At 42.3% G+C, this 25,469-nt stretch overlaps 2 protein-coding genes and 1 long non-coding RNA gene across 4 annotated transcripts in view; 1 reads left to right on the forward strand and 2 right to left on the reverse strand.

Moving 5' to 3' along the window:
• Positions 1-25,469, forward strand: part of TBX5 (T-box transcription factor 5) — a 615,870-nt gene that overhangs the window by 465,397 nt on the left and 125,004 nt on the right. For both annotated transcript variants that reach the window (XM_078665962.1, XM_078665961.1), the window contains exon 7: positions 4,948-5,039. In XM_078665962.1, the coding sequence (XP_078522088.1) occupies positions 4,948-5,039 (92 nt within the window). The remainder of the gene's footprint in view (positions 1-4,947; positions 5,040-25,469) is intronic.
• LOC144791294 (uncharacterized) overlaps positions 1-25,469 on the reverse strand; it is a 483,505-nt gene that overhangs the window by 92,210 nt on the left and 365,826 nt on the right. The gene's annotated exons all lie outside the window — the stretch shown is intronic.
• Positions 6,628-25,469, reverse strand: part of LOC144792040 (uncharacterized) — a 47,834-nt gene continuing 28,992 nt past the window's right edge. Inside the window, exon 3 of the mRNA XM_078666894.1 lies at positions 6,628-6,642. Within this exon, the coding sequence (XP_078523020.1) occupies positions 6,628-6,642 (15 nt within the window). The remainder of the gene's footprint in view (positions 6,643-25,469) is intronic.

The raw sequence follows: 25,469 nt of genomic DNA on the forward strand, positions 1-25,469 counted from the left end.
GAGAGGGGTGTAGAGAGAGGGGTGTAGAGAGAGGGGTGTAGAGAGAGGGGTGTAGAGAGGGTGGTGTAGAGAGGGTGGTGTAGAGAGAGATGTGTAGAGAGGGGGGTGTTGAGACTGGGGTGTAGAGAGGGGTGTAGAGAGAGGGGTGTAGAGAGAGGGGGTGTAGAGAGAGGGGGTGTAGAAAGAGGGAGGTGTAGAGAGAGAGGGGTGTAGAGAGAGGGGGGTTAGAGAGGGGGCTATCGAGAGGGAGGTGTAGACAGAGGGGTGTAGATAGGGGGTGTAGAGAGAGGGGGGTGTAAAGAGTGTTAAGGAGGTCCTAGAGAGAGGGGGTGTAGAGAGAGGGGTGTAGAGCGAGAGGTGTGTAGAGAGAGAGGAGTGTAGATAGAGAGGGGTGTAGAGAGAGTTAAGGAGGTCCTAGAGAGATGGGTGTAGAGAGAGATGGGTATAGAGAGATAGATAGATAGATAGATAGATAGATAGATAGATAGATAGATAGATAGATAGATAGATAGATAGATAGATAGATAGATAGATAGATAGATAGATAGATAGATAGATAGATAGATAGAGTGATGCCGATAGATAGAGTGAGTGCGATAGATAGACAGAGTGAGGGCGATAGATAGAGTGAGTGCGACAGATAGATAGATAGATAGATAGATAGATAGATATATAGATGCATAGATAGATAGATAGATAGATAGATAGATAGATAGATAGATAGATAGATAGATAGATATATGGTTGTGTGTGTGGTTGTGTGTGTTGTGTGTGGTTGTGTCTGCTTGTGTGTGTGGTTGTGTGTGTTGTGTGTGTGTGTGTGGTTGTGATTGTGTGTGTGTGGTTGTGTATGTGGGGTTGTGTGTGGGGTTGTGTTTGGGGTTGTGTGTGGTTGTGTGTGTGGGGTTGTGTGTGTGGGGTTGTGTGTGTGGGGTTGTGTGGGGTTGTTTGTGTTGTATTTGGGGTTAAGTGTGTGGTTGTGTGTTGTATGTGTGGTTGTGTTTTGTGTTTCAGGTGTGTGTTGTGGTTGTGTGTGGTTGTGTGTTTGCTTGTGGTTGTGTGCTTGTGGTTGTGTGTGTGTGGTTGTGTGTGTGTGGTTGTGTGTGTATTTGTGTGTGTGGGGTTGTGTGGTTGTAAGGTTGTGTGTGTGGGGGTTGTGTGTGTGTGTGGGTTGTGTGTGTGGGGGTTGCGGGGGGCTGTGTGTGTGGGGGGTTGTGTGTGTGGAGTTGTGTGTGGGGGTTGTGTGTGTGTAGGGTTGTGTGTGTGTGGGGTTGTGTGTGGGGTTGTGTGTGGGGGGTTGTGTGTGTGTGGGGTGTGTGGGGGTGTGTGTGTGGGGTGTGTGTGTGGGGTGGTTGTGTGTGGGGTTGTGTGTGTGGGGGGTTGTGTGTGTGTGTGTGGTTGTGTCTATGGTTGTGTGTGTGGGGGTGTGTGGGTGTGTGTGTGGGGGGGTGTGGGGTGTGTGTGTGGTTGTGTGTGTGTGGGGTTGTGTGTGAGAGTTGGGTTGTGTGTGTGGAGGGTTGTGTGTGTGGGCTTGTGAGTGTGGGGGGTTGTGTGTGTGTGTGTGTGTGGAGTTGTGTGTGTGACGTTGTGTGTGTATGGGGTTCTGTGTGTGTGGGGTTTTGTGTGCGTGGGGTTGTGTGTGTGTGCCCCTAAAGATTTTGGGGTTGCTGATATATATACCCAACTGCAGCAAATTTGCACTGCAGAAAGCTTCCATTCACTTCTATATCCGAAATAATAGGCACACTGAAAGGTTTATTATATGAAAAGCATGTATTTTTATAACCAATTATAAAACGACATTATAACCCTTTTTGAACACCTCTTTTGGAAGAAGTCATGTGATAGTGATACCTTAGCAAGGTCTTTACACAGAGCACGATGCAGAGCCCTGTAAAACAGAATTGCCAGAGTAAATGCAGAATAACTAAACACAGTTCGGCAGGGACATCTGAATACGTTTCGCCACAAAATAAGATCGACAATTATGTAATAAATGAAAGCGAACATTGCTGGATGAAATGTAGATAAGTAGTGCTAGATAGGATTATACTCTCGAACCATGATATTGAAGAGCAGTTTTAAAATATGCAGGGCTCTGCAATAGAACATACTGCGCAACATCGTCATCGTTTTTTGTGACGACTGCCCCCAACAAATATGAATCGGAAATGCAGCTACTAGGAATGGCAAAGACATAACTGAGTTCCTTGCTAATTGAAATCCTCACATGAGACAATGAACAGCAATGTCCTTTTGCCTCACGCATACCAGATGTCTGAAAGGCAGCTTTCAATTACTATCTATGCCTGTTACCTCAGCGCTCGCTGAAGGCCTCCGGGCACAAAGATAAATATTGAAGCAACTAGACCACACACCCTCGAGCATTGTGTCAACATCGTGAAATAATGCGGCATTATTTAGCACCAGCGGACACTGCTGCAAAAATATTCCGAGTCCAACCACTGTGTTCAAAATAGTGACAGTTGTATCCACAGTCTCTGCGCAGAAAGCGGGCGAGGTGTTTGAAGCACAGGGCTAACGTTTTGTGAAGAATGCGCAGGGCTCGGTGATATGTGGGATAAACTATGCAATTATATTATCTTTACTGCTAGGGCGAAATCTCATTGACTCTAGAACAAGCTCAGGGAATCCGAGTCGCGACCCAATGTGTTTCTCATTTGCAAATTCGGCAATTTTTCAATGAAAACTGTTGCACTTCCCCTGATCTGTTCTCAAAATACGGAAGTGCTTGAAGCACAACCACCTGTAATAACAGATTACTGTTCCCCCAAATATTACCGCGCACCTTCAGTAAGGAGGCGTAAAGCTTCTCTAAGAAAGGTTTTTGTTATTTCTCCTTACAGGAAGAAATGATCTCGAAGTAGAGCTGTATTTTCAGCAACCTTCCTGCTCCCAAAATGCAACTGGCATCAAAGTCTAATGAAAGCCTGTTTGCGGACACTGGATCCGGTCCAATAAACAAGCTCTGGCATTGCACGGAGGGGGGCGGGGGAGCGGCTTCCTTTGAAGTCTGATGCCGAGGCTCAGGCAAATGGTAATGGTGTGCGATGTGCGATGTGGCTGGCGATGTGCACGCGCCTGGTTCACATGAACTGTACCCGATCCGCAGCAGTTTGGGTAGACTTCTGAAAGCCTCACTATAATCTCGACAAACAAGCATTGCTAAAGCAATGCTGTTTAGTCGAGACCTAAAAAGGGAAGGAGATGTGGGAGTAGATGTGCTTTCATTTGTTCTCCCAGGTGGTGCGGTCGTCAGAGGCTCCCTAGTTTGCTTCCCCATATTCTAGCAACAAGTCTTCCATCCCCTCAGTTTATGGATTTGTAGTCTGCTTTTGGTGCTGCCCTTCAGTTCTTTAGGAGAGAGGTTCTGCTTTTCTTTTACGTCTTACACCAGATTTCTCCATGTCTGGGGATCCTGGCCACCTCGGTTTGGGCCTGCAATAAGGGGGTCCAACATTTACACCTGAAAAGTCTACTGTTTAACTGGATCCACTAACAGTCATGTTCTGCCTCAGTAATTTTTTAGTTCTGATTACATTTAAATTGTTTATATTTTTTAAATGAATTTAAGTCAGAAAAGACAGTTATCAAGTTAAAAATAGAATTTTCTTTATGTTGAAAAGGTCTTTAAGGCATCGAGAAAAGGTATGCTCATGGATATCTATCAAAGAATATCCCATTATGGAAAACTAAAGTTGATTCCCAGTTTCTTTTGCAGGATGGGGTGTGGCTCTTTCTGTACAACGATACATGGGTATCATACCAATTGCAGACAGTATGTACCTGACCAGGCAGAAATAGCTTCTTCCTCCACCCATAAGGGGAACCAAGATAATACAAATTTGAAATATGGCCGAGGAATGGACATAGGTGCAACGTATTGAAGTAGTTTTAAGCGAATGTAGCTTTAACAAATGCTTTCACCCCTTTGATTAAAGTGTTTGTTGTGTTTTAGGGTTCATTATCCTATTGCGGTGGAATTTGTGTTGTGCATCTACATTTTAATTGCAATACAAAAAACTTGGACAATTTGATTGCGAATGACACGTGATGGTCAGCCTTCGCCCGTCCTCTGCCAAAGTGGCGGGACGGGCGGGAGGTGGGAGCTGGAGGGGAGGGGTTGATTGAGGACAAAATAAAAAAGTAGAAATTAAAAAATACACTTACCTGACCCATGCCGCCTCCGCCGTCCGCTCCTTCCTGCTCTTCCTGCTGCTTCCGGGACAGGCACCCAGATTGCATTGCAGACAATCATGATGCTGCAGAAAGGCAACGTCATGATTGTCCTGAGCGCTACAGCTTTGCGCTGCCAGGCAGACAGAGTCTGTGCCTGCTTTCTTCAGCCCAAGCAACGCACCTGGGGCTAGAGAAAGCTTTACTGCGCATAAGTTGTTTGGCTGGCCTGAAACGGCCGGCCAAACATCTCATGCGCAGTGAAGGCAACCCACCACAGAGTCATCGCCCTGGCCCTCCCCCCTCCCAAGACACTCCTGGGGTTGGGTCCAGGGGAATTGAAAGAAAACGATGATAACATTGGGTAGAAACCTGTTTTATCATCGTTTTATTTGCGGCTAGTGGCAGGGAAGGGCGGCACTCCTCCACACTAATGGAGGGCCGTGTCTGGTGATAGCGAGCTATAATTGAGGTCTGGAGAAAACAGACACACCAAGAGACCACCGGATAAACATGTATTTTTGTTAGAAACACAGATTCCCAAACCTGTTCACAGGAACTTCATCTTAAACGAAGCAAGGGGTGTTGTATGCTAGCCACCTATGTAAAAGACAGTTATATGTTTCTAATGGCATATCTCCCTCGTCTACAGTAAAAAAAAAGCCCAGGTTGGCAGACATTTATTTGTCAGATTATGCTTTTATCATTGTATGACATGGTCGTTAATCCTTTCTTCTTGGTTCCACCCAGATCACACAATTGAAGATTGAGAACAATCCTTTCGCAAAAGGTTTTAGAGGCAGTGATGATATGGAGCTGCACAGGATGTCCAGGATGCAGAGGTAACAACTGCCATCAGCTGATCCCTCTTCGTTAAATGAAAACCATATTATTTTTCGATTTTTTCCAGTATAAAAGTTTATGAACTTACCTGGTGTTCAGTGAAACGGGAGAAAATACAGAAGGGGACAAAATACAAAGGGGACTAATTGCCACCTGCCCATACTTTGATAGAAGCAGAAATATCTCGCTACAATATAAAGAATTCGACAAAACCCGGCATGGATCAAGAATTCAAAAATTAAATTCACCGTATTATTAGTCCTATTGCAATTTATTGGATCATTTAAATATCATATCAAAAATATAGTATAAGTAATTTATTAAACAGTAAATGTGCTAAAAACATATATTAGATTTGTTATTTTTTTCTTTTCTTGTTTTCTCTTTTTCCCCTAATATTCTCTCTCTTACCCCACAGCATTCATGCTCAATCACTCAAACCTCAACCAACAATCTCCCTCAACCCACACCTATATTCGTACCACTAAAGGCAAATATTCATATGTACACCAGTACAGACAACAGGAATAAAGGCAGAAATGGCATATATAGCTATGCAAAATTTATACAAAGGAAAATATTCTCATCAATACATAAAGTCAGACCAGAAGCCTTGTGTATAATTTGTCTCAAGGAAGTTAACTCTAGCAAGAATAGCACTATTTTATGTCTTCATTTGTATATTAAGGAGACATTTCTTCATGCTTGGTCACTCAAGAAGGTTCAAATATTCCTGTTGCACCATGAATCTGTGCTGAAGTGCCTTTCGGTAGGGGCTGATAGCAGGGCCAAAATCTTCCTCAGGGCACAATAGTTTATTTCAATTTTGTATTAGAGGGGTCTAAGGGGTCTACCAATGAAGGCAAAATACATGATTTATCTTGAGTAGTCCTAAAAACATACAAATATGCAGACAACCAGAAATACTCAATCCAATACCAAACAAATAAGTTTCTATACATTAACAGATTAAAGGAGCATGCTCAAGGGACCACACAGAAAGTTTTAGAGAAAAATAAATAAACATAAAGATAAGCATTGGAATCCAACAGGGAATATCCACGATCACACCACCAGTGATAGATTGTCCAAAGCAAGAATACAGAGACCCAGTGCTTTCAAGATAGAGCAATCATTTCTCCCAGAGAGTATCCTAGTTGCATAAAATGTGTTACAATTTCGATAATATGCGGATAGGAGAGAATGGGGGAAATTGATAGACCAAGAAGAGATAAAGCCAGTCTTCCTAACTCTCAAATTAGAAAAAGAGAATCAGGGGAGGTTCAAGCACACAACGTGATTAGTCACAAGTCTTCTCATATTATAGAGTTTAAGAGAAAGGAGCCAAAGGAATGATTCAAAGAATGCTTAAAAAGCATTCAGCCCCATCAGGATCCTATAGATAATGCAATGAGGAACAGCGTGAGATAGATTGGACAAATTGATAATTCCAATTGTTCAGATTATAAATGTAAGTAAATTACCACCAAGATTATTTTAATTCAGAACAATACAGTTAACTATGAAAGACTTGAGTTAGCAGGTCCAATACCAGTTCCTCTGTATACTCTTAAGTGTTGGCGAAGATTAGAATAGAAAACTCTGTGAACAAAGGAAACAAATTAAAAGACTGCAAAGTAGAGCTATAGGTGTCAATCTGGTTAACAGATCCCGGTGCAAGGTCACTAGTTTTAAATAGCCACTTTTCTGAAGAGGGGAGAGGGAGGAGGGACTATTAGAACTATTAAAATCTCACTTAAATATACAGAAAGAGATACATTGTACATGACAGAGATGTATAATTCATGGCGGGATGACTACCAGTGTATACAAACAGAGAAAGAGTGCAGTGTACACTAGAGATGGGTCCAGTCGGAGTCTAAACTTGTAAAAAACCAGATCAAAGGACCAAATCGGTGATGAAGCGGATACTTTCAAGCAAGACTCACCTTAATATTCAACAGATGCGTAGTCATTTCCTCACCTCCACGACCCAATATGGATTATATGAATACGCCAGAGGTCATGGATACCACCAGCAAGGATGTTTCAGTGGGAACAACGGAAATGGAATTAAATAGAATTCAATACGGGCGAATATCCACCGAGTCACATGATGGGACGAAGCATGTGGAATTAAAACAAATAGAGCATACCAGTCAAGAAGGTGAGTCAAAAGGATGGTAGCCATGGTAGGAGGAAATCCATAAAGAGCAAAAGTTTGCCCAACGGCTGAATCTGGCGCTGGATAGGATAGGGAGCAACTAGAGCTTAGAATGTATACAGATGGATCGTAGAATAAGAAGTAAATCCTAGAATGGCTATTAGAGTTTAGACAAAGCAGCATAAATATCTCACCCACTGAGGGAATAAAGGTAAAAACTAAGTAGGCACTCTGGCAGAGACCAGTCACCAGATACAACTGTACATCTATAGGGCATTTTCCCATTGAGTCATTTCATTGAGACCCTGATGCTGCAAATGCAAATCCAGAAGCCAGATCCAAAAAACGTCCCTTTTCTTACAGTACTTAGTGTCATCTCTATCATTCAAAGTAGTTATATTTTCCAGTATGGCCCATCTTAGTTCCTTCTAAGTGTGGCCCTCATCCATCCAATGCTGGGCAATGGGGGCAACAGATTTCCCAATGCGAATATTTTATTTGTGTTCACCAATATGGCGTCTGATTTCTCTCCCCATTTTCCCTACATAGGAGTGTCCACATGGACATAAAATACAATACACTGAGTTAGCAGTCTTACAGTTGGTCATAGTTCTGAGGTCGATATTTTTGTTGCCAATGTTTATTCGGCTAGACACTATGGCATTATCACAAGCCTGGCACGAGCCACATCTATGATTGCCTTTAACTGGATGTGTGCCAGCGATGGATTTCTGACAAAATGTATCCTCTGTTATAGGTTTTGCTCTAACAAGCAAACTCTTCAAGTTCTTTTTTCTCCTGAACACAAAGGTAGGTTTAGGTAACTTAGGATCGTTCTCGTTGATATTCAATAGCTACCACTGTGAGACAACTGCCGGTCTTATTTTTTGGTCTAAAATAGTGTGAGGCGTCACGCACACCATGTTCTTACGTCCCTTTCAACGCCATGTGGATGGCTCTACGCTCAAAAATGTTTATTTCAAGCAGGCCTCTGCCAGAGACCAGACTTCTCTGATTCTCCATCTCTCGCAGATGGACTTCCCAACAAAGCAGTGAGGCCGTGGTCTTCATTTTGAGCTCCAGGTGGGGTAAAGAGAGGGATCTTTTGTTGAGTCAATCGCAGTCCCAAAGCCACAGCAGCAGATCCTTTGAGATCTGGAACATATCGCAAAGATCGCCCCTGGTGCTGTGCCCACTGGAAATTTAGATCCTACTGCAGAGCCTGCTTGTGTCATCTGGCATGCTTGAGCAGCAGTGTGAAGGAAACCTCACCCCCAGCAACCTCAGAGTTATCCTCACTGAGATCTAGGACAGAGGTTGAAACATTGTGATTATAGCCTGAATATCTTGAACTATCTGTTCCGGGGAATAGGAGCAAAACTGCACTATGTCTAGAATGGCTCAGATGAAAGAGAACACCTGTTAAAGAGTCAGATGTGACCTTGGCATGTTGATATCGAAACCCAATAAAGTCAGGAGGTTTGCTGTGGTCTGGAGGTGAGTGACAAACGGGCCTTCAGCCGCCAGTTGTTGAGGTAGGGAAAGACTGGAACCCTGACCTCTATAGATGTGCTGCAACCACTGTCATCACTTTCGTGAACACCCAAGGAGAGGTGGTAAGGCCAAAAGGGAGCAGAGCAAACTAAAAATGCTTGTGGCCTCCAAAGAACCTCAGATAACATCTGTAGGCCTGTAGGACAGACATGTGAAAATAAGCATTCTGCAGGTCTGGAGCAACCATCCAGTCTCCAGGGTCAAAGGCAGTCAGGACCTGGGCACGATAAGCATATTGAAGTTGTCTTTTTTCGGGAAGTCGTTGAGAGGGCAAAGTTCTAAAATGGGACAGAGACCCCGTCTATTTATGGCACTAGGAAGTAGCTGTAGTAACAACCATATCTGACTTCCAGTGCTGGAACCCTCTCTAAGCTGCTTTAGCCAAAAGAGTTAGTATTTTCTGCTGGAAGAGAGACAGATGGTCTTCTGTCAGCCATTCTGAAGTTGGTCAAAGGTGCGGTTAGTGTTTAAAGAAATGGCAAAAAATAACTCTGCCAAACAATTTGCAGGACCCACTTGTCAAAAGTTATCTCTTGCCAACATAACAGAAACTGTCATATCCTGCTGCCAGCAGGGTGTCTGTGTGCAGTCAAGAGCACACTAGCACAGCTAAGGGGGGTAAATGGGCTGTGGAATGTGGGCTGTCCTTTTTCCATGTTGCCAAAGGTTTCTATCCTTTCAGATTCCCTGTCAGGGGGAGTAGAGATAAAAGATTTTGGGTTAATTTTACAGTCGAAAGCCTACCCCACAAGCTGCTAGTTGAAAAATGCTGGGTCACTTGGAGTATGGCAATGATGTCTGGCTATTTGGCAGTGTACAGGTGGGAATGATCAAGGCTTGGCCCAGGTGACCAAGAGTGTATCCGTAAGGGCCTCATTAAATGGTAACGGAGGCTCAGACCCTGTCGATTCATGGCCTTATATAGGTACAATTCGCATTGCCCTTATATAGGCATAGAAATCCAGTCCTTATTTAGGCATAGTCCATGTTACCCAAATACAGGCATGGCTACTTCTATCTGTTCATCTACGTCACAACGATTTCTTGGAAAACCAGACTCTTAAGCCATTAGGGACTTCCCCTTGCTTGAATATTGATTTCTCCAAGAACTCATTATTATGCATGAACATCTATTCCTTAGAGGTTCATTCATGACTTTCATATGCCTGACTTTACGTCAAAGCTGGCATTCCTAAACACCTTCAAGGTATAAATATACCTTCACTTGCTATGGCAAAACACGGTGTGGTTTGGTGCTGTTCGACTACCTAGTTGCACGACGCAGCTCGCTACAGCAAGTGCCGAAGGAAGCCAACTCTCCAGCTGACCACTGATCAGAAGCTGTCATCCTCCTGCCGAGAAATCCAGCTCCAGTGCTTCCGACTCCCCTTGTGGGGTGTTGGGAAATCGAGTCCTGAGACAGAGATACCAACCTCTCTCTTTCTAAAGTATGGACCTGATTCGAACCTAGAGAAACCTTTGGCAATTCTTGGCAAGACTAAACCTATGCTAATAGACAAACACCTACTTCTTCCCTCGTACTAGACCTAGGTTAGGTACACTGGGGTAGGCGTATTCAAGAAGCACCAGTTGAGTATTTTAGCCTGTGTTATTTATGTATGTATTTTTACATGACATAGCAACAGACAATCCTATTACAGTATTATTTTATATTACTGTTTACGCTGTATGCATTATACTTCGCATTTTGTCTAACGATTGTAGCAGTTCAACTCTGTTGCATGAGAAAGAAGTCTGTTCAATAAACCCTTTTTATTGAAATGCCTATCTGTCTATTTCTGTGGAAACTCTGTAGAAACGAAGCATGCACGATTGACTGAGTGAAATAGTTATCTATTATTTCCCCAACTCTGAAGATATGTTTCGAATCTAGGGGAAACAAAGTTGCCATGTTTATGCGGTTGTCAGAAACGAATCCCTTCTTGTTTACTCGAGAAAGTTTCTAGTGACCTCTGACTTTGCTGGCACACATAATTAAGTTTAGTATACTCGATAGAGACATATTGACCTCAGTCCTATGTCAAATCCATAATGTATATTATTCCAATGCGCAGAGCGTATTGGCAATATAGGAATTACAGTACATGGCGCCCAGCGGTTTGGTAATTATACACACCACAATTATTTATCACAATATATATACTTAACTCAATAGGGATAGGGTATGCAGTATTCAAAGATGAATTGTATTTATTCCATATACAGGTGCAATTATTATACTTGTTGCTGCATACAATTACTTATAAGTCGTCTGCATATCATCAATGTAATTTTGTATCATTTGTGTAATGATTGTAAAAATTACATTGATGATATGCAGACGACTTATAAGTAATTGTATGCAGCAACAAGTATAATAATTGCACCTGTATATGGAATAAATACAATTCATCTTTGAATACTGCATACCCTATCCTTATTGAGTTAAGCATATATATTGTGATAAATAATTGTGGTCTGTATAATTATATACCAGAAAAAATAATTGTAAAAATACCTACTCAACTCGGACCACCCAATCTTTTGTACTTGCATACTGACCCAGGTCCATGAGTTACGAGGGCCTACCCCTTTACAACTCATACTCAACGGTTTGGTAAGGCACTAATTTAACGCTAGATACTGGAGTAACTCAGTCATGCTTTTCTCAGAAACCCCTTTTCCGTAATACTCCAATAGACATCTGGAGTGGGTAAAAGGATAATATCCGCCATAGCTAAGTAGGACGAAAACTCCTATATATTAGCTTTTTGTTTTCTTTAGCTTTGAAGGATACAGGGTTCCAAAATATTGTGCACCTTATCTTTGTTTCCTTGAAAATAGCTTTGCAAATTTCATTAAACAATGTCAAATAATGGCAACATCACCGAAACCAGTGGAGCTGCAGCTGATCCAGCCGATGCAGTATTTAGTTTTACAGGTTTCCAAGAAACAGACGAGGATGCTATATCAATTCCTCTAATTTTAAGGTAAGCCATCACTATAAAACTTATAAATCATGGCCTAACATCAAGAGGTGGTAGGGCAGTTTTTGTGATAGAGGCACATGAATATCACCAGACAGAGCTGTTCTATTCATGGATAGTCTTCCCTGAAGCAAATCCAATAACACATGTGTTTCACTTCTACAAAGAAGATGATCCACCGGAGGAATATATTCCTTTCAAGGATATTGAAATTCTACTCACATACCAGGAGCATGAGCTCTGGTTTATAGGCGCCCTAAAACATTTAAATCACATTACCAGGCTCGGTCCACTAGGTAGACCAGGAGCAACATGGCTGGTTTTAGCCAGCTATACACCACATCCTGGCATTAATAACACGTCAGATGTAAACTTACTCGCTCAACTCAAAGATTTAATCAAAATCTATAGACAATTGGTTCAATATGTCATGCAGACTCTCACAATCCAACCTACAATAGTTATTCCCCAACAAAATTCCCACCAAGGGAATACACTAAATATTACACCACAGACTTTACACTCAGTCATAGGTAAATTACCTGCAAAACGTGAACAAATTCCATTTGGGATAGTTAAAAAAATTACTAAAATCAAAACAGTATTTCCTAATACTAGCCCTCATGAGAAACACAGGATTTTAACAATCTGTTTACCAATGGGGATCACACCACATCTGGAGGACTGCACCACTTGGGGTACAGTTTTTACTGCTATATACACTAATAAACATGGCGTTCCGTCCATAGCGGTAATACCAGACATCCTGAAACAGATTAAAAAAGAATACGGGGCAGAGCCTGCTTTAAATTTGGGTATGAAACTACTGAAAGATTTCAAACAGGTCTCAGCAATAATATTAGCTAATATTAAAGGTGAAGCAGCATCAGTGGTGATCCGCAAGAAGTTAAGGGAATTTGATGTATCTGAGCAACCACAAGCACTAGCCAGAATAATTGAAAAATCCTATGAAGAATTAGGCAGAGACAGTTTGGGTGGGAAACCAGTAAAACCACAACTGTCTGAAAGTCCTGAAAAGGTATTTATTAAAAATACTCCTACTCCTTTTAAAAAGAAGTGGGAAAATAGCAAACAAACTTCTAAAGAGAAGCGTTCTCATTCCAGAGGTAGGTCTCCTCAAAAAGAGCCCTCTGAAAGGACGTATAACCTCAGGCATAGGGATAATTTGAGAAAACCTGATAGATATCAAGATACTGATACACGTTCCTCTCGTACCTTTCAGACTTCATCACAGAAATCTGAATGAAGAGGACGGTCAGAAAACAAGGAAGAACGCGTGAAGTCCAAAGACGATCAACTCGTTCAGAAAAGCAAGAAACCTCAATTCACCAAAAAGAAGGTTGCAGGTCTAAAAATCAGACATGCAGAGGACACAACTCAAAAACGGAGAATGGGCACAGACAATGTTGGACAGTGCAGCAGAAGTCACAATAGCTCACCAGAACCTGAAGGGTCTTCTGGAAACAGTGGACTTGAATGAATTCATTCAAGTTGAAACTGCAGATACCAGGGTTAGTTCTCCGCATAAGTTATATGAAATAACACTCCGGATGGAGGGAGACATACCAAGAAAAGTGAGAGCACTCTTTTGGGAGCGACTTTCTAATGGTTATGACATTCTTCTAGCTGAATAAGACTGGCCACCAGAATTTGTTAGGGAGTGCCCACATGGCAGGGACATCATGATGCCAGCCTTCTCCAACCATATTCCAATTCATTTAAAATATACTTATGTCAGGAAATGGGCAGTCGCCCATGCTGCTGCATTATACAAAAATCATGTAGAATGGGATGAGGATTCCCCTCACCATAAAATCCAGTTAAAGAATCAACCAACTGCACAAAGGCAGTACCCTGTTAGGCAAGAAGCGAAAAAGCAAGTCAGGGAGATCTTAGATCAACTTGAATACTAGGGGGTGATTGAAACATGCACATCCTCCATGAATAATAATAATCCACATTTGTATAGCGCACAATCACCCGTTAGGGTCTCTAGGCGCTGGGGGCCGTCGGGAAGATTAAGCAAGCTATTGCCCAGAGTCGCATGGTGCTGGGCTAACCTGCCGCCGGAGCCGGGGATCGAACCTTGATCCCCAGCGTTCAGCGTCAGTCGCCCTGGCCGCGGCGCCACACCTCTCCCATGAACAATCCTTTGTTTCCTGTCTCCAAACCAGACAATACATATCGTCTAGTAAGGGATTACAGACATCTAAACTGTTGTTGCAAAACATTTGCAGTGCAAAAGGCACACATTACGGCATTAAAGAATAACATTGTGCGTAAAAAATATAAATCCAAGTAGGTATTTGACCCCTTTTTCAATAATGGGGACATAAAGTCACTTATGTAGTCTCCCTCAGGGATTTAAGAATAGTCCTGGGTTATTCTCAGCAAGGGTAACAGAGTTACTACAAACTTATGATGACAAAGCATTGTTATATGTAGATGACATCTATCTGACAGACGATGACTTACATAGGCACTTGAACAGAATGAACACCATTATACTGATCTCCGCCTCTGAAGGGTACAAATTCAATTTTAAGAAATCAAGAATTGCCCATCTCAACGTCCTTTTCCTAGGATATGAATTATCAAGTGACGGCAAAAGCCTGGCAGACAACTTTTTAAAAAAGTGTGCGCTGCTCCAACCTCCAAAAATGCTGAAAAACTTACAGTCGATTCTAGGGTTCCTGAACTTCGGAAGAACATACATTCTAAATTACGCAGAAAGGGTTAAACCGCTCTACGAATGAATCAAACCTGATTTTAAAACAGTAAATTGGACACAAAAACACACATAAATTTTCCGTTCATTGCTAACAGACATGTTGGCAACTAAACATTTGCAAACCCGCGTAAACATACGCAACTTAGTGAACCGAATAATTCCAGGACAATGCGGATTCACGTACTTAACTTTTAGCGAAGGTGAAAAAGTACCAATAGCTTACAAATCACACTTGTACACACAAGCAGAAATTAAATTCACTTCTACAGCAAAAATTCTGACAGCTGCTCAAATTTCTGTAGCAAAAGAAAGAGCCCTCGCATGGTCGTAACACCTGTACCTGCCTAAGAAGCAGTGACAAGAGCGAGCATTCCTAATGTTAAAGCTTTACATCCGAGATGGATACAATGGGTTAATTCTCTTGCTGCAACTGATGTTGAATACATTTTTGATCCTTATTTGAAAACACAAGCATTTCTACAATATGAACAAAAATGTCCTCTTCCTACTGACATTCCGCCTCTAGACCAGTATGAATGTATCATTTATACTGATGGATCATCTCAACCGGCAACAACAAGGGGTTAACGAAGCCTATAGTGCGGTGTGCATGATCTTTAAAGGTCGTTGGCGCGATGGCAAATTCAGACCAATGTTCACTAAAACTCAATCCTTAGGAGATTGTACAGCTCAGCGAGCTGAACTACAAGCATTCAAGATGGCACTAGAGCATACGGACCGTGAATTCCCCACACTCATAGTGTGCGATTCGTATTATTGAGTTCAATCGTTCAATGAATACTTGCAAAACTGGCTTCAAAACGGTTTCAAAGATGCAAAAGGTGGCACAATCAAGCATAAACTGCTTTGGGAACAAGTTGTTCAGTTACGAGAAGGACTACAAAACACTCACGTGATACACACGCTGAGTCATCAACGTGATGGCGTTCACGTTGAAGGGAATTCATTGGCTGATGCAGCCGAGAAGGCAGCTGTGAAAATGGCTTCCATAGCTGCAATCACTCAATAAAAAATGAAAATAGACAGTGAAATAATGCTGGCTGTCAATGCTTCAAGCAAAGACAGTGGTAAAACATTACCTAAAGGGTTTCCACTCAAATAGTCATATATAACTGACGCAAACAATGTTCCGTTTGCTCGAATCCCTGAAGTGGGGGATAGAGTAATTCCAAACATGGAACATAGATTAGGGCTAATTTTAGCAGCACATGAAGGGCTCACCTCTGCACATGCAGGTGTTACCGCCATAGTGTCATTATTAAGACAGAGATACTGGTGGCCAAGCATGAGGAAACAAATCAGAAACTATGTTTTGGAATGTGAGATATGCCAAAAGATGAAAGTCTCTACTGTGAAAAGTCCTGCACAGACACCCCTGTAAATTTCAGATAAACTATTAGCTTGTGTTTACCTGCAGTCCCTTACAAAGTGATGGTAAATATAAATATTTTTGTTCAGGTTCATTTGGATTTGCCCTCAGCGCTCGGCTGACGCTCAAACTGTTATAAAATATTTGCTAGTGTTTATCGGCACACACGCAGTCGGCACGCTACATTCTGACCAGGGTCCTGCGTTTAGTCTAGACCATTCCATCCTGAGGGAAATTCGTTTGTGGAGAGAAAAAACGGGGACATAAAGCAATCTATAACAGCTAGGGTATTAGGTTCGGATGTCAGGTGGGTCAAACATCTAATAAGTGTACAACGTAGTCTTAACAACTTGCCAAGAAGTTCTCTAGGGGGTATCACTCCATAAGAGGTCCTTTTTGGGACAAGAATGCTGGTGGCGGACTTTGATTGTCAGAGATCAGTGGTGGACCAAAAGGATTTTGATATCAAAGATCGTTTGGCAGTTTTACAGGACTTAAAAGAAATAAGAATGAAACAAAGCAACGTGATCCTGAAGCCAACCACCACTGGGGAAAAACTGACCGTCCGAGCAAGGCCTGTCTGGATCCCAAAGCTTGGGGATCTAGTCAGAGAAAAGATCGCGGACAAGAAGGAATTTGGGTCTTCTTACAGACAACCAGTAAATGTCCTAGCAATCTACAGATGAAGAACTGTATTACTACCGCCCCTTACTGGTAAGAAAGAGAACAGGTTTGTGTCCATCGACCTGATTAAACCACACTATGTGGCCGATAATAAGCAGTAGGCCAAGTGGACTCCGACCAAGTAGCAGATGCACTCCTCTGGCTACTATCCAAGAGTTTAAAACTGAGAGACTCATCACCTTTAAGGAATCTGCAGTGTGAAAATAAGGACTATGCAACAAAGCTATGGCACTTGTACCTCTTGAGACCCAAATTACAGTTCGTCAAGAAATACCTGTCTACAACAAAATAGCATCCGTCTACACAAACGTAACAAGTGATTCTGTGGTTCCAGCAATTTCAACGAATGCGGATCCAATTCCAACAATTGACAGAACTGCCTCTGTCTATTTCATTAACTTTGATATGTTTTCTGAGGATCCCAGCGAACCTGAAACGAAGCCAGCGAAAAGAACTTTGAAAGAGCAAGCAACAGACCATTTTCATCATCTGGAAAAGACTTATCTGATTTCACCATGGATTGAACTTTGGATTGTGTTGGGGGTATTTTTTTCTTCTACTTTGGTTGACTCTGGTAATAACTCTGGGAATGCTGATAAATGGAAGATATGTCAAAATGGACACAGCAAGTAAGAACGTCAACTTACTACTCAAGCCACACAAATCATCCCATTGTGAACAAAGAGACTTGCAATCAGTGAATATCACAGCTGTTCCTATACCAGGTGGTATAGCTTGGGACAAAACAGAATATGAAATTTTTGGCCTGTCAGAGCTGTTGAAGATTCCACACTTATTCAAGATTTCATTAAGTGACTTTGTTTCATCTAGTACCTTTTCTGATGATTGGGACTTCAAGTCTGTTAATAACATGATGTCAGATCTAGAAATGTCTTCAGTATTCACAAACCATGAATATTTAGAAGGTTCATCAGACTATGAACAAATGTATTGTTATAATCATTATGGTCATAATTTCTTGCATAAATCTGCAAATCCTAGAAATGTATTAATGTATAACCAATGGGAACATTGTCCAACACCACCAAAGGGTAGATCAAAAACATTTGCAATGAAATTTCAGTACTTTTCAGGGTTCAATGCATCCAATGTTGAATCATTTTACTGAAAAAATGTAAACAAAACAGGAATGAAAAGTATGTTGACAAATACCAAACAGATTTATTCTGCGGCCTTTTTTGCTCAACTGTCTAAACTAGGTTTGACTTTTGGAAAGACAACATTGAGACAAAAACTGTCTGGGGCACAAAAGATTGGCAGGTACAGGGTGTAGAAGCTATGTTAGATCCTGTATCATCCCTGAGCAAATTATGTTTTTGAATGACACTGTCCAACAGACGTCTTGTCTTGGGTTAGCCAAGATCAAAGACCTGAACAATCCGTCGATACCTCATCTACACCTGAAAGTAATAACACTTCAGAGGGGGAGGTCGATGTACATACTATTTTGCACCACAATAGAACAGATCCAGATTGTAAAAAATAGCTGATCTGGCCCACAGACACAAACAACTGTCAAGTTAGATTCCTGAACAAAGCACTGGGTTTCACATTCAATAGGCCAGACCCGAAATATGTTCAAAGACAGCATCCTGGAATAGTAACAGTGTACAGTGTAGGGAAGCGGTGCCTTGATTGGCTACATAGATCTACACTTAAGGATGTAAAGCAACACTTATCTTTACTTAAATATGGCGCTGATCTTAGGGAATTCTTGCTAAAACTAAAAAAACACGTCATGAACGTTTTATATATGCCGGTATCTATGCTGCTTATAATGAAGCATGGAAGATTACGCAAGCAGAGACTGCAAAAAAAATACGAGAAATTGATCGTATTAATTTAGAGAAAACTCTCTCTGTGGTTGACAATGGGTTAACAACTCTATCATCCAGGATATATTCATTGTCAGCATAGTGTCTTCTGCCATAGACATCATGGAACAGGACTTGGTCATGCTGCAACATGGTCAGTTGCAACTACGTTCTATCATGCTATTAGGCTGGATGTTGCATAACCTTCGTTCAGGCTATGTGCCTTGGCGTTTAATCAATACCACGTCACTGTTTTCAGATTTCAATCACACTGATAAACAGATCAAATTGGCACAAATGGGAGCAGACTATACGGTGCGGAGCATTGAAAAACTGGAAAGAATGCCATTTACGGTAGCACAGAAACCGGCTACTGAATGGATGATACATGGAAAAATCACTCTGTCTGTTACAATTTTCCATTTTCAGTGTTGCCTAAAACGCATACCAGCAGGCACATATGAAAGGTTGGGTAAAGAATTCATCAAGACATCCTGGGAATTACCATACACACACAGATGTTGGAGTGGGGGATGTGAAGTGTTTATTAGCGGGATAAACTGTGAAACGCACTAAGAGGTTCTCTCCTTTGTCGGGGTATAAACTTACATGGGGCCTGTGATGGTTCCTCTAACAATTTATCCTGCCACCTGCAAGGTTTATTTATTTATTTATTTATTTTTAACATTTCTAAAGCGCTGCTTATACCCGTGGGCGTCTTGGCGCTGTAAACCAATTATTTGTAAATGCCTCTGAGCTGATTGACTATTGAGTGAACAGCCAGGTTTTCAAAAGCTTACGGAATTGAAGGAGGGTGGGACTTCGCTTGATGTTGAGAGGCAGAGTGTTCCAAAGCCTGGGGGCGGCCACCAGAAAACGGCGATCGCCCCAGGTGACAGTTTTGGTACGTGGGGTAACTAATTGGTTTAGGGTGGCTGACCTTAAGGCTCTGGAAGGTTTGTGCAATTGAAGTTGGTCTCTTAAAAACTGGGGGCCTTGGTTGTTAAGTGCCTTGAACACAATGCATAGGGCTTTGAATTGGATTCTTTTCTGCACAGTGAGCCAGTGAAGGTCTTTAATGCTATTGGAGATGGATTCAAATTTGGCTTTGCCAGCAAGCAGGCGTGCTGCGGCGTTTTGAATGGTCTGTAATTTGGTAATGACTCTGGCTTGGGCATTTAGGAAGAGACCATTACAGTAGTCCAGGGAGGACAAAACAAGAGATGTGACCAGTGTCTTAATGGCTGATTCAGGTAGAAAAGGGTGTATTTTCCTGATCATCTTAAGCTTTAGATGTGCCGAAGACACCGTTTTATTGGCATGGTCCATAAAATTTAGGGCATCATCGAAGATGATGCCAAGGTTCCTGACTTTGGTAGCGGGGGTAGGAGGCATACCAAAGGTGTCCGGCCACCAACTCGAAGGCCATGCTGGCAGAAGAGTTCCAAAAATAAGTACCTCTGTTTTGTCAGAGTTCAACTTTAAACAGTTGGTTGACATCCAATCTCCTATATCTAGGAGTCCTTTCTTGAATTGTTCGGCCACTTGATCTCCGTCCCCTTTGATTGCCAACACTAGTTGGGTATCGTCGGCATAAGAGGTTAGGCTCATCCCATGTGCTTTGATGGTTTTAGCAAGGTCCGACACATAGATATTAAAAAGTGTCGGACTCAGGGATGAGCCTTGAGGGACACCACATGGGGCTGAGAGTTGGGCCGATTGAAAGGGTCCTAGGATAACTGCCTGCGTTCTTTTGGCAAGAAAGGACGCGATTAGATTTTTGGCCGTGTGACAGATTCCAAAACCCTCGACCCGGTCGACCAAGATGGTGTGGTCGACCGTGTCGAAGGCTGCGGATAGGTCTAACAAGACCAGAATGGCTGTGCCCCCCTGGTCCCTGATAACCTTGATATCGTCGGCCGCTTTAATCAGGGCTGTCTCTGTCCCATGGAATTTCCTAAATCCGAACTGGGTGTTATCTAAGAGCTGATGTTTTTCTATAAACTCGGAAATCTGGGAATTCATTGCTTTTTCAAGCACTTTCGCCATAAAAGGGAGGCTTGCAATGGGACGATAAATTTTTAATTCACTTTTATCAAGGGAAGGTTTTTTCAACAAGGGTTTTAGTAAGGTATTTTTGAGGGGGTCTGGATAATTGCCTGATAGAAGAATGGTGTTGCAGACCTGGGTGATCACTGGAATGATATCTTCCATAACCGGCCGGAGTACTGATATTGGGCAGGGATCGAGGGGTGATCCTGATTTGATGGAGGACAGTATGGCTTTTATGTGATCTGGGGTAACTGGTTGAAAGCTGGTGAATGTGTTTTCAGGGGGCGGGATAGGGAGACTGCCTGTGCGCGAGGGTGGATTAGAAGCAAAAGCCTGGTAAATATCATCTACTTTAGTGTAGAAAAACGAGGCAAGAGCATCACATAATGATTGCGAAGGAGGGGGAGTGAGATCAGGGGAGTTACCTGACAGTACCTTGGTAATTTGAAACAGTTGCCTGCTGGAGTTTTTAGCGTTCTCAATTTGGTCGCTATAGTAGTCCTTCTTTGCTTTTGTTATCATGGCTTTATAAAGCGCCAATGCTTCTTTGTAGGTGTTTTTACTGTCGATATCGTAATTCTTTCTCCATTGACGTTCCTTATTGCGATTTATTTGTTTTTGTGCCCTTAAATTGTCATTATACCAAGGGGCAGTTGGTTTAGATCTATTACTGGACCGTTCTTTAGTGGGGGCTGATTGATTCGTAGCCTGGCCTACCCAGGTATAAAACTGCTGAAGAGCAGAATTAGGCTCCGGGGACAGTGTAGGACGGGTAAGTTCAAGTGTTAGTTTTAATTGATCATGATTCAAATTTTTCCAATCTTTAAAAGACTGTTTGGGCACGAGAACTGATCTGTTACTGTACTGATTCTGCGTGATTATTTTTGCGAAAACGACGTAGTGGTCCGTCCAGGGCATAGGCAGGATGTTTGTTATTTGCATGCCTTCAAGGCTTGAGAAAATAGGGTCCAAAATGTGGCCCGCTTGATGGGTGGGAGACATGACAAGTTGTTTCAATCCTAAGGTTTGCAAATCAGATATAAGAGTGGTAGAGTCAGTTAAGTGAGTAAGATCTAGGTGAAAGTTTAGATCACCTAGAATTGTAAACGCCCTTTCTGTAGCTACAGATTCCATCATGGAATTAATACTAGATAAAAACGCCGTTTTGGATCCAGGGGGTCGATATATCAAAATCCCCTTAAAATTAAACTGGGGAGAAAAATTAATAGAAAATTGCAAGGCTTCACACGAGTTGGATGGGATGGGGGTTATTCTGACAGGGTAGGATTCTCTGGTTATTATGGCCAGTCCACCTCCTCTTTGTTTTGGCCTATCCTGACAGTAGGCTTTATATCCATCTGGGACTGCGATAGCCAGGTCAGGTTGTGAGGTACCGTCAGTCCAAGTTTCAGTAAGGAATAGTGCGTCTACTTTGGAATCAGTAATGAGGTCGAAAACTTCCTGCCTATGCTTTCCAAGAGAGCGTACATTAATGAGAGCTATGGATATACTGACTCCTTCCTCCTGATAGTAATTTGTGGAACTGATGTTGGAGAGAGGAGGAATAGTGAAGTTACAATGAGAACATGTAATTGGGTTCTTGTGGATCTCTGAGAGATTAAAATGTGAACAACTAGTACTGGCAGGTGGCCTAAGAGCATGAAGACTTTGATTAGAGTATTTTATAACAGCTTCTGCCCTTTCTGCCCTTTGAGAGACAGGGGTCGTGGCCCTCGGCCCGGTCCCGGCGCGGACGGGCGCAGACGGGCTTGCCTCTGGCGCGCCTCCGGCGCGCCACCGGCGCGCCCGCTGCGCCCGCCCGCTGCGCGGACGGGATGTACCTCCTATTTTATGCATCGTGGGGGCGGGAAAGGCGGGAAGGCTAGATTGCCTAGAGCGCAGCCCTTACCTCCTCTAGATGGCGGGGGCGGTGGGTCCGGTCACGTGACTGTGACCGAGTTAGGCAGCTCTGCTATCGGTGACTGGAGCAACGCGCTAAACACCGCGCTGGTCACAGAGGTAAAAAACAATTTTTTCTACAACCACTATGTATTTAAAAATACACACAAAGTGAGAGCCTTGTGCGCAGACTGTCACAATTTCGGAATTATTAAAATGCGTTTTAGCGTGTCAGCGTATTTTAAAAAAAAGTAAAGGATAGAAGAAGAGTCCTCCGGCTTCCGCCTCAGAGGAGAGCAATTTTACAAATGCAAGGTTTGCTGGAATGAAACAGATCGCCCCTTAAATACTCTAAGATGGCGGGAGGGCTAGATTGCCTAGAGCGCAGCCCTTACCTCCTCTAGATGGCGGGGGAGGTGGGTCCGGTCACGTGACTGTGACCGAGTTAGGCAGCTCTGCTATCGGTGACTGGAGCAACGCGCTAAACACCGCGCTGGTCACAGAGGTAAAAAACAATTTTTTCTACAACCACTATGTATTTAAAAATACACACAAAGTGAGAGCCTTGTGCGCAGACTGTCACAATTTCGGAATTATTAAAATGCGTTTTAGCGTGTCAGCGTATTTTTAAAAAAAGTAAAGGATAGAAGAAGAGTCCTCCGGCTTCCGCCTCAGAGGAGAGCAATTTTACAAATGCAAGGTTTGCTGGAATGAAACAGATCGCCCCTTAAATACTCTAAGATGGCGGGAGGGCTAGATTGCCTAGAGCGCAGCCCTTACCTCCTCTAGATGGCGGGGGAGGTGGGTCCGGTCACGTGACTGTGACCGAGTTAGGCAGCTCTGCTATCGGTGACTGGAGCAACGCGCTAAACACCGCGCTGGTCACAGAGGTAAAAAACTATTTTTTCTACAACCACTATGTATTTAAAAATACACACAAAGTGAGAGCCTTGTGCGCAGACTGTCACAATTTCGGAATTATTAAAATGCGTTTTAGCGTGTCAGCGTATTTTTAAAAAAAGTAAAGGATAGAAGAAGAGTCCTCCGGCTTCCGCCTCAGAGGAGAGCAATTTTACAAATGCAAGGTTTGCTGGAATGAAACAGATCGCCCCTTAAATACTCTAAGATGGCGGGAGGGCTAGATTGCCTAGAGCGCAGCCCTTACCTCCTCTAGATGGCGGGGGAGGTGGGTCCGGTCACGTGACTGTGACCGAGTTAGGCAGCTCTGCTATCGGTGACTGGAGCAACGCGCTAAACACCGCGCTGGTCACAGAGGTAAAAAACAATTTTTTTTACAACCACTATGTATTTAAAAATACACACAAAGTGAGAGCCTTGTGCGCAGACTGTCACAATTTCGGAATTATTAAAATGCGTTTTAGCATGTCAGCGTATTTTTAAAAAAAGTAAAGGATAGAAGAAGAGTCCTCCGGCTTCCGCCTCAGAGGAGAGCAATTTTACAAATGCAAGGTTTGCTGGAATGAAACAGATCGCCCCTTAAATACTCTAAGATGGCGGGAGGGCTAGATCGCCTAGAACGCAGCCCTTACCTCCTCTAGCTGCAGTGTTTAAACCAATTTTTGGACAACTTTCAAATGGAGGTTACCTCGGGCCCGATTCACAGAACTAACTGAAGACAAAATCCTAAACTTACTACCATTTTAGTATTCACAGAAGGCACTTACTCATTTTGGTATTCATAGAAGGCACTTACTCATTTCGGTATTCACAGAAGTTAGGACTCCTAACTGTAGGACTCCTAAATGCCTTCTGTGAATACCGAAAGTCTTAAAGTTAGGATTTTTCTCAGTTTAGAAGTAGTAAAGTTAGGACTCCTAACTTTAGGACTCCTAAATGCCTTCTGTGAATACCAAAAGTCTTAAAGTTAGGATTTTTCTCAGTTTAAGAGTAGTAAAATTAGGACTCCTAACTTTAGGACTCCTAAATGCTTTCTGTGAATACCGAAAGTCTTAAAGTTAGGATTTTTCTCAGTTTAGGAGTAGTAAAGTTAGGACTCCTAACTTTATGACTCCTAACTGCCTTCTATGAATACCGAAAGTCTTAAAGTTAGGACTTTTCTCAGTTTAGGAGTAGTAAAGTTGGGACTCCTAACTTTACTACTCCTAAACTGAGAGAAATCCTAACTTTAAGACTTTCGGTATTCACATCCAGTACGAACATTGCTAATGTGACCAATGCTGACGGCGATGCATCACATCTATGTGCGGTTAATCTTCTAAACGAGGTAATCCAACTTTCCCCTACAATGGTAGACAACTTTTTGTCAACAGACATAGAAGATTTCATGTTTTCTCCAAGTCCTAACACTGACTTTTGATTTTGTCACACAGTGTTCTGAGAGACTTTGACCTTCATTTTTTCAAAACAAGGTTCTAACTTTGGAACTCTTTTTCCTATGATTAATTTTTTCTCCAAATTTGTATTTTTCACTTTGTTTGGCACAAGTAATCTGCTTATAGTAGAACTATTCATAGAGAACAAGATTTCTTTGAGTACTTCCAGAGACAATATATAACCTTGTCCACATACAAACAGTTTTCTGTAATCTGACATAAAATAGTTTCTGCACCTTTTTCTTCTGTATTTATGAGCCATTTCATAAATGTTTATTTTCATGATTCATTCAGTTAGTATTCACATGTCAATAACTTTGCTTCGAATGAAACATTGCTTTAAATGCGTACAGCACCAATGCATCTTTTATGTGTACAACTAATTCTAATGCATTATTTATGTGTATTTTGAGTGGGTTTTTTAACGTTTCATGTTTAGATATGTTTAATGTGTTTAGAACTAAGTAATGTCGTACATAAGAAAGTCGAGTGTGTGTTGTATCGATTTTAGACTCTGAATGAATTTCCCGATTCATGCCCTTATATAGGTACAATTCGCATTGCCCTTATATAGACATAGAACTCTAGTCCTTATTTAGGCAGAGTCCATGCTACCCAAATACAGGCATGGCTACTTCCATCCATTCATCTGCGTCACAACGATTTCTTGGAAAACCAGACTCTTAAGCCGTTAGGGACTTCCCGTTGCTTGAATATTGATTTCTCCAAGAACTCATTATTATGCATTAACATCTGTT

This window comes from Lissotriton helveticus, chromosome 11 (genome assembly GCF_964261635.1).
Source record: "Lissotriton helveticus chromosome 11, aLisHel1.1, whole genome shotgun sequence".
In the NCBI taxonomy this organism is placed as follows: domain Eukaryota; kingdom Metazoa; phylum Chordata; class Amphibia; order Caudata; family Salamandridae; genus Lissotriton; species Lissotriton helveticus.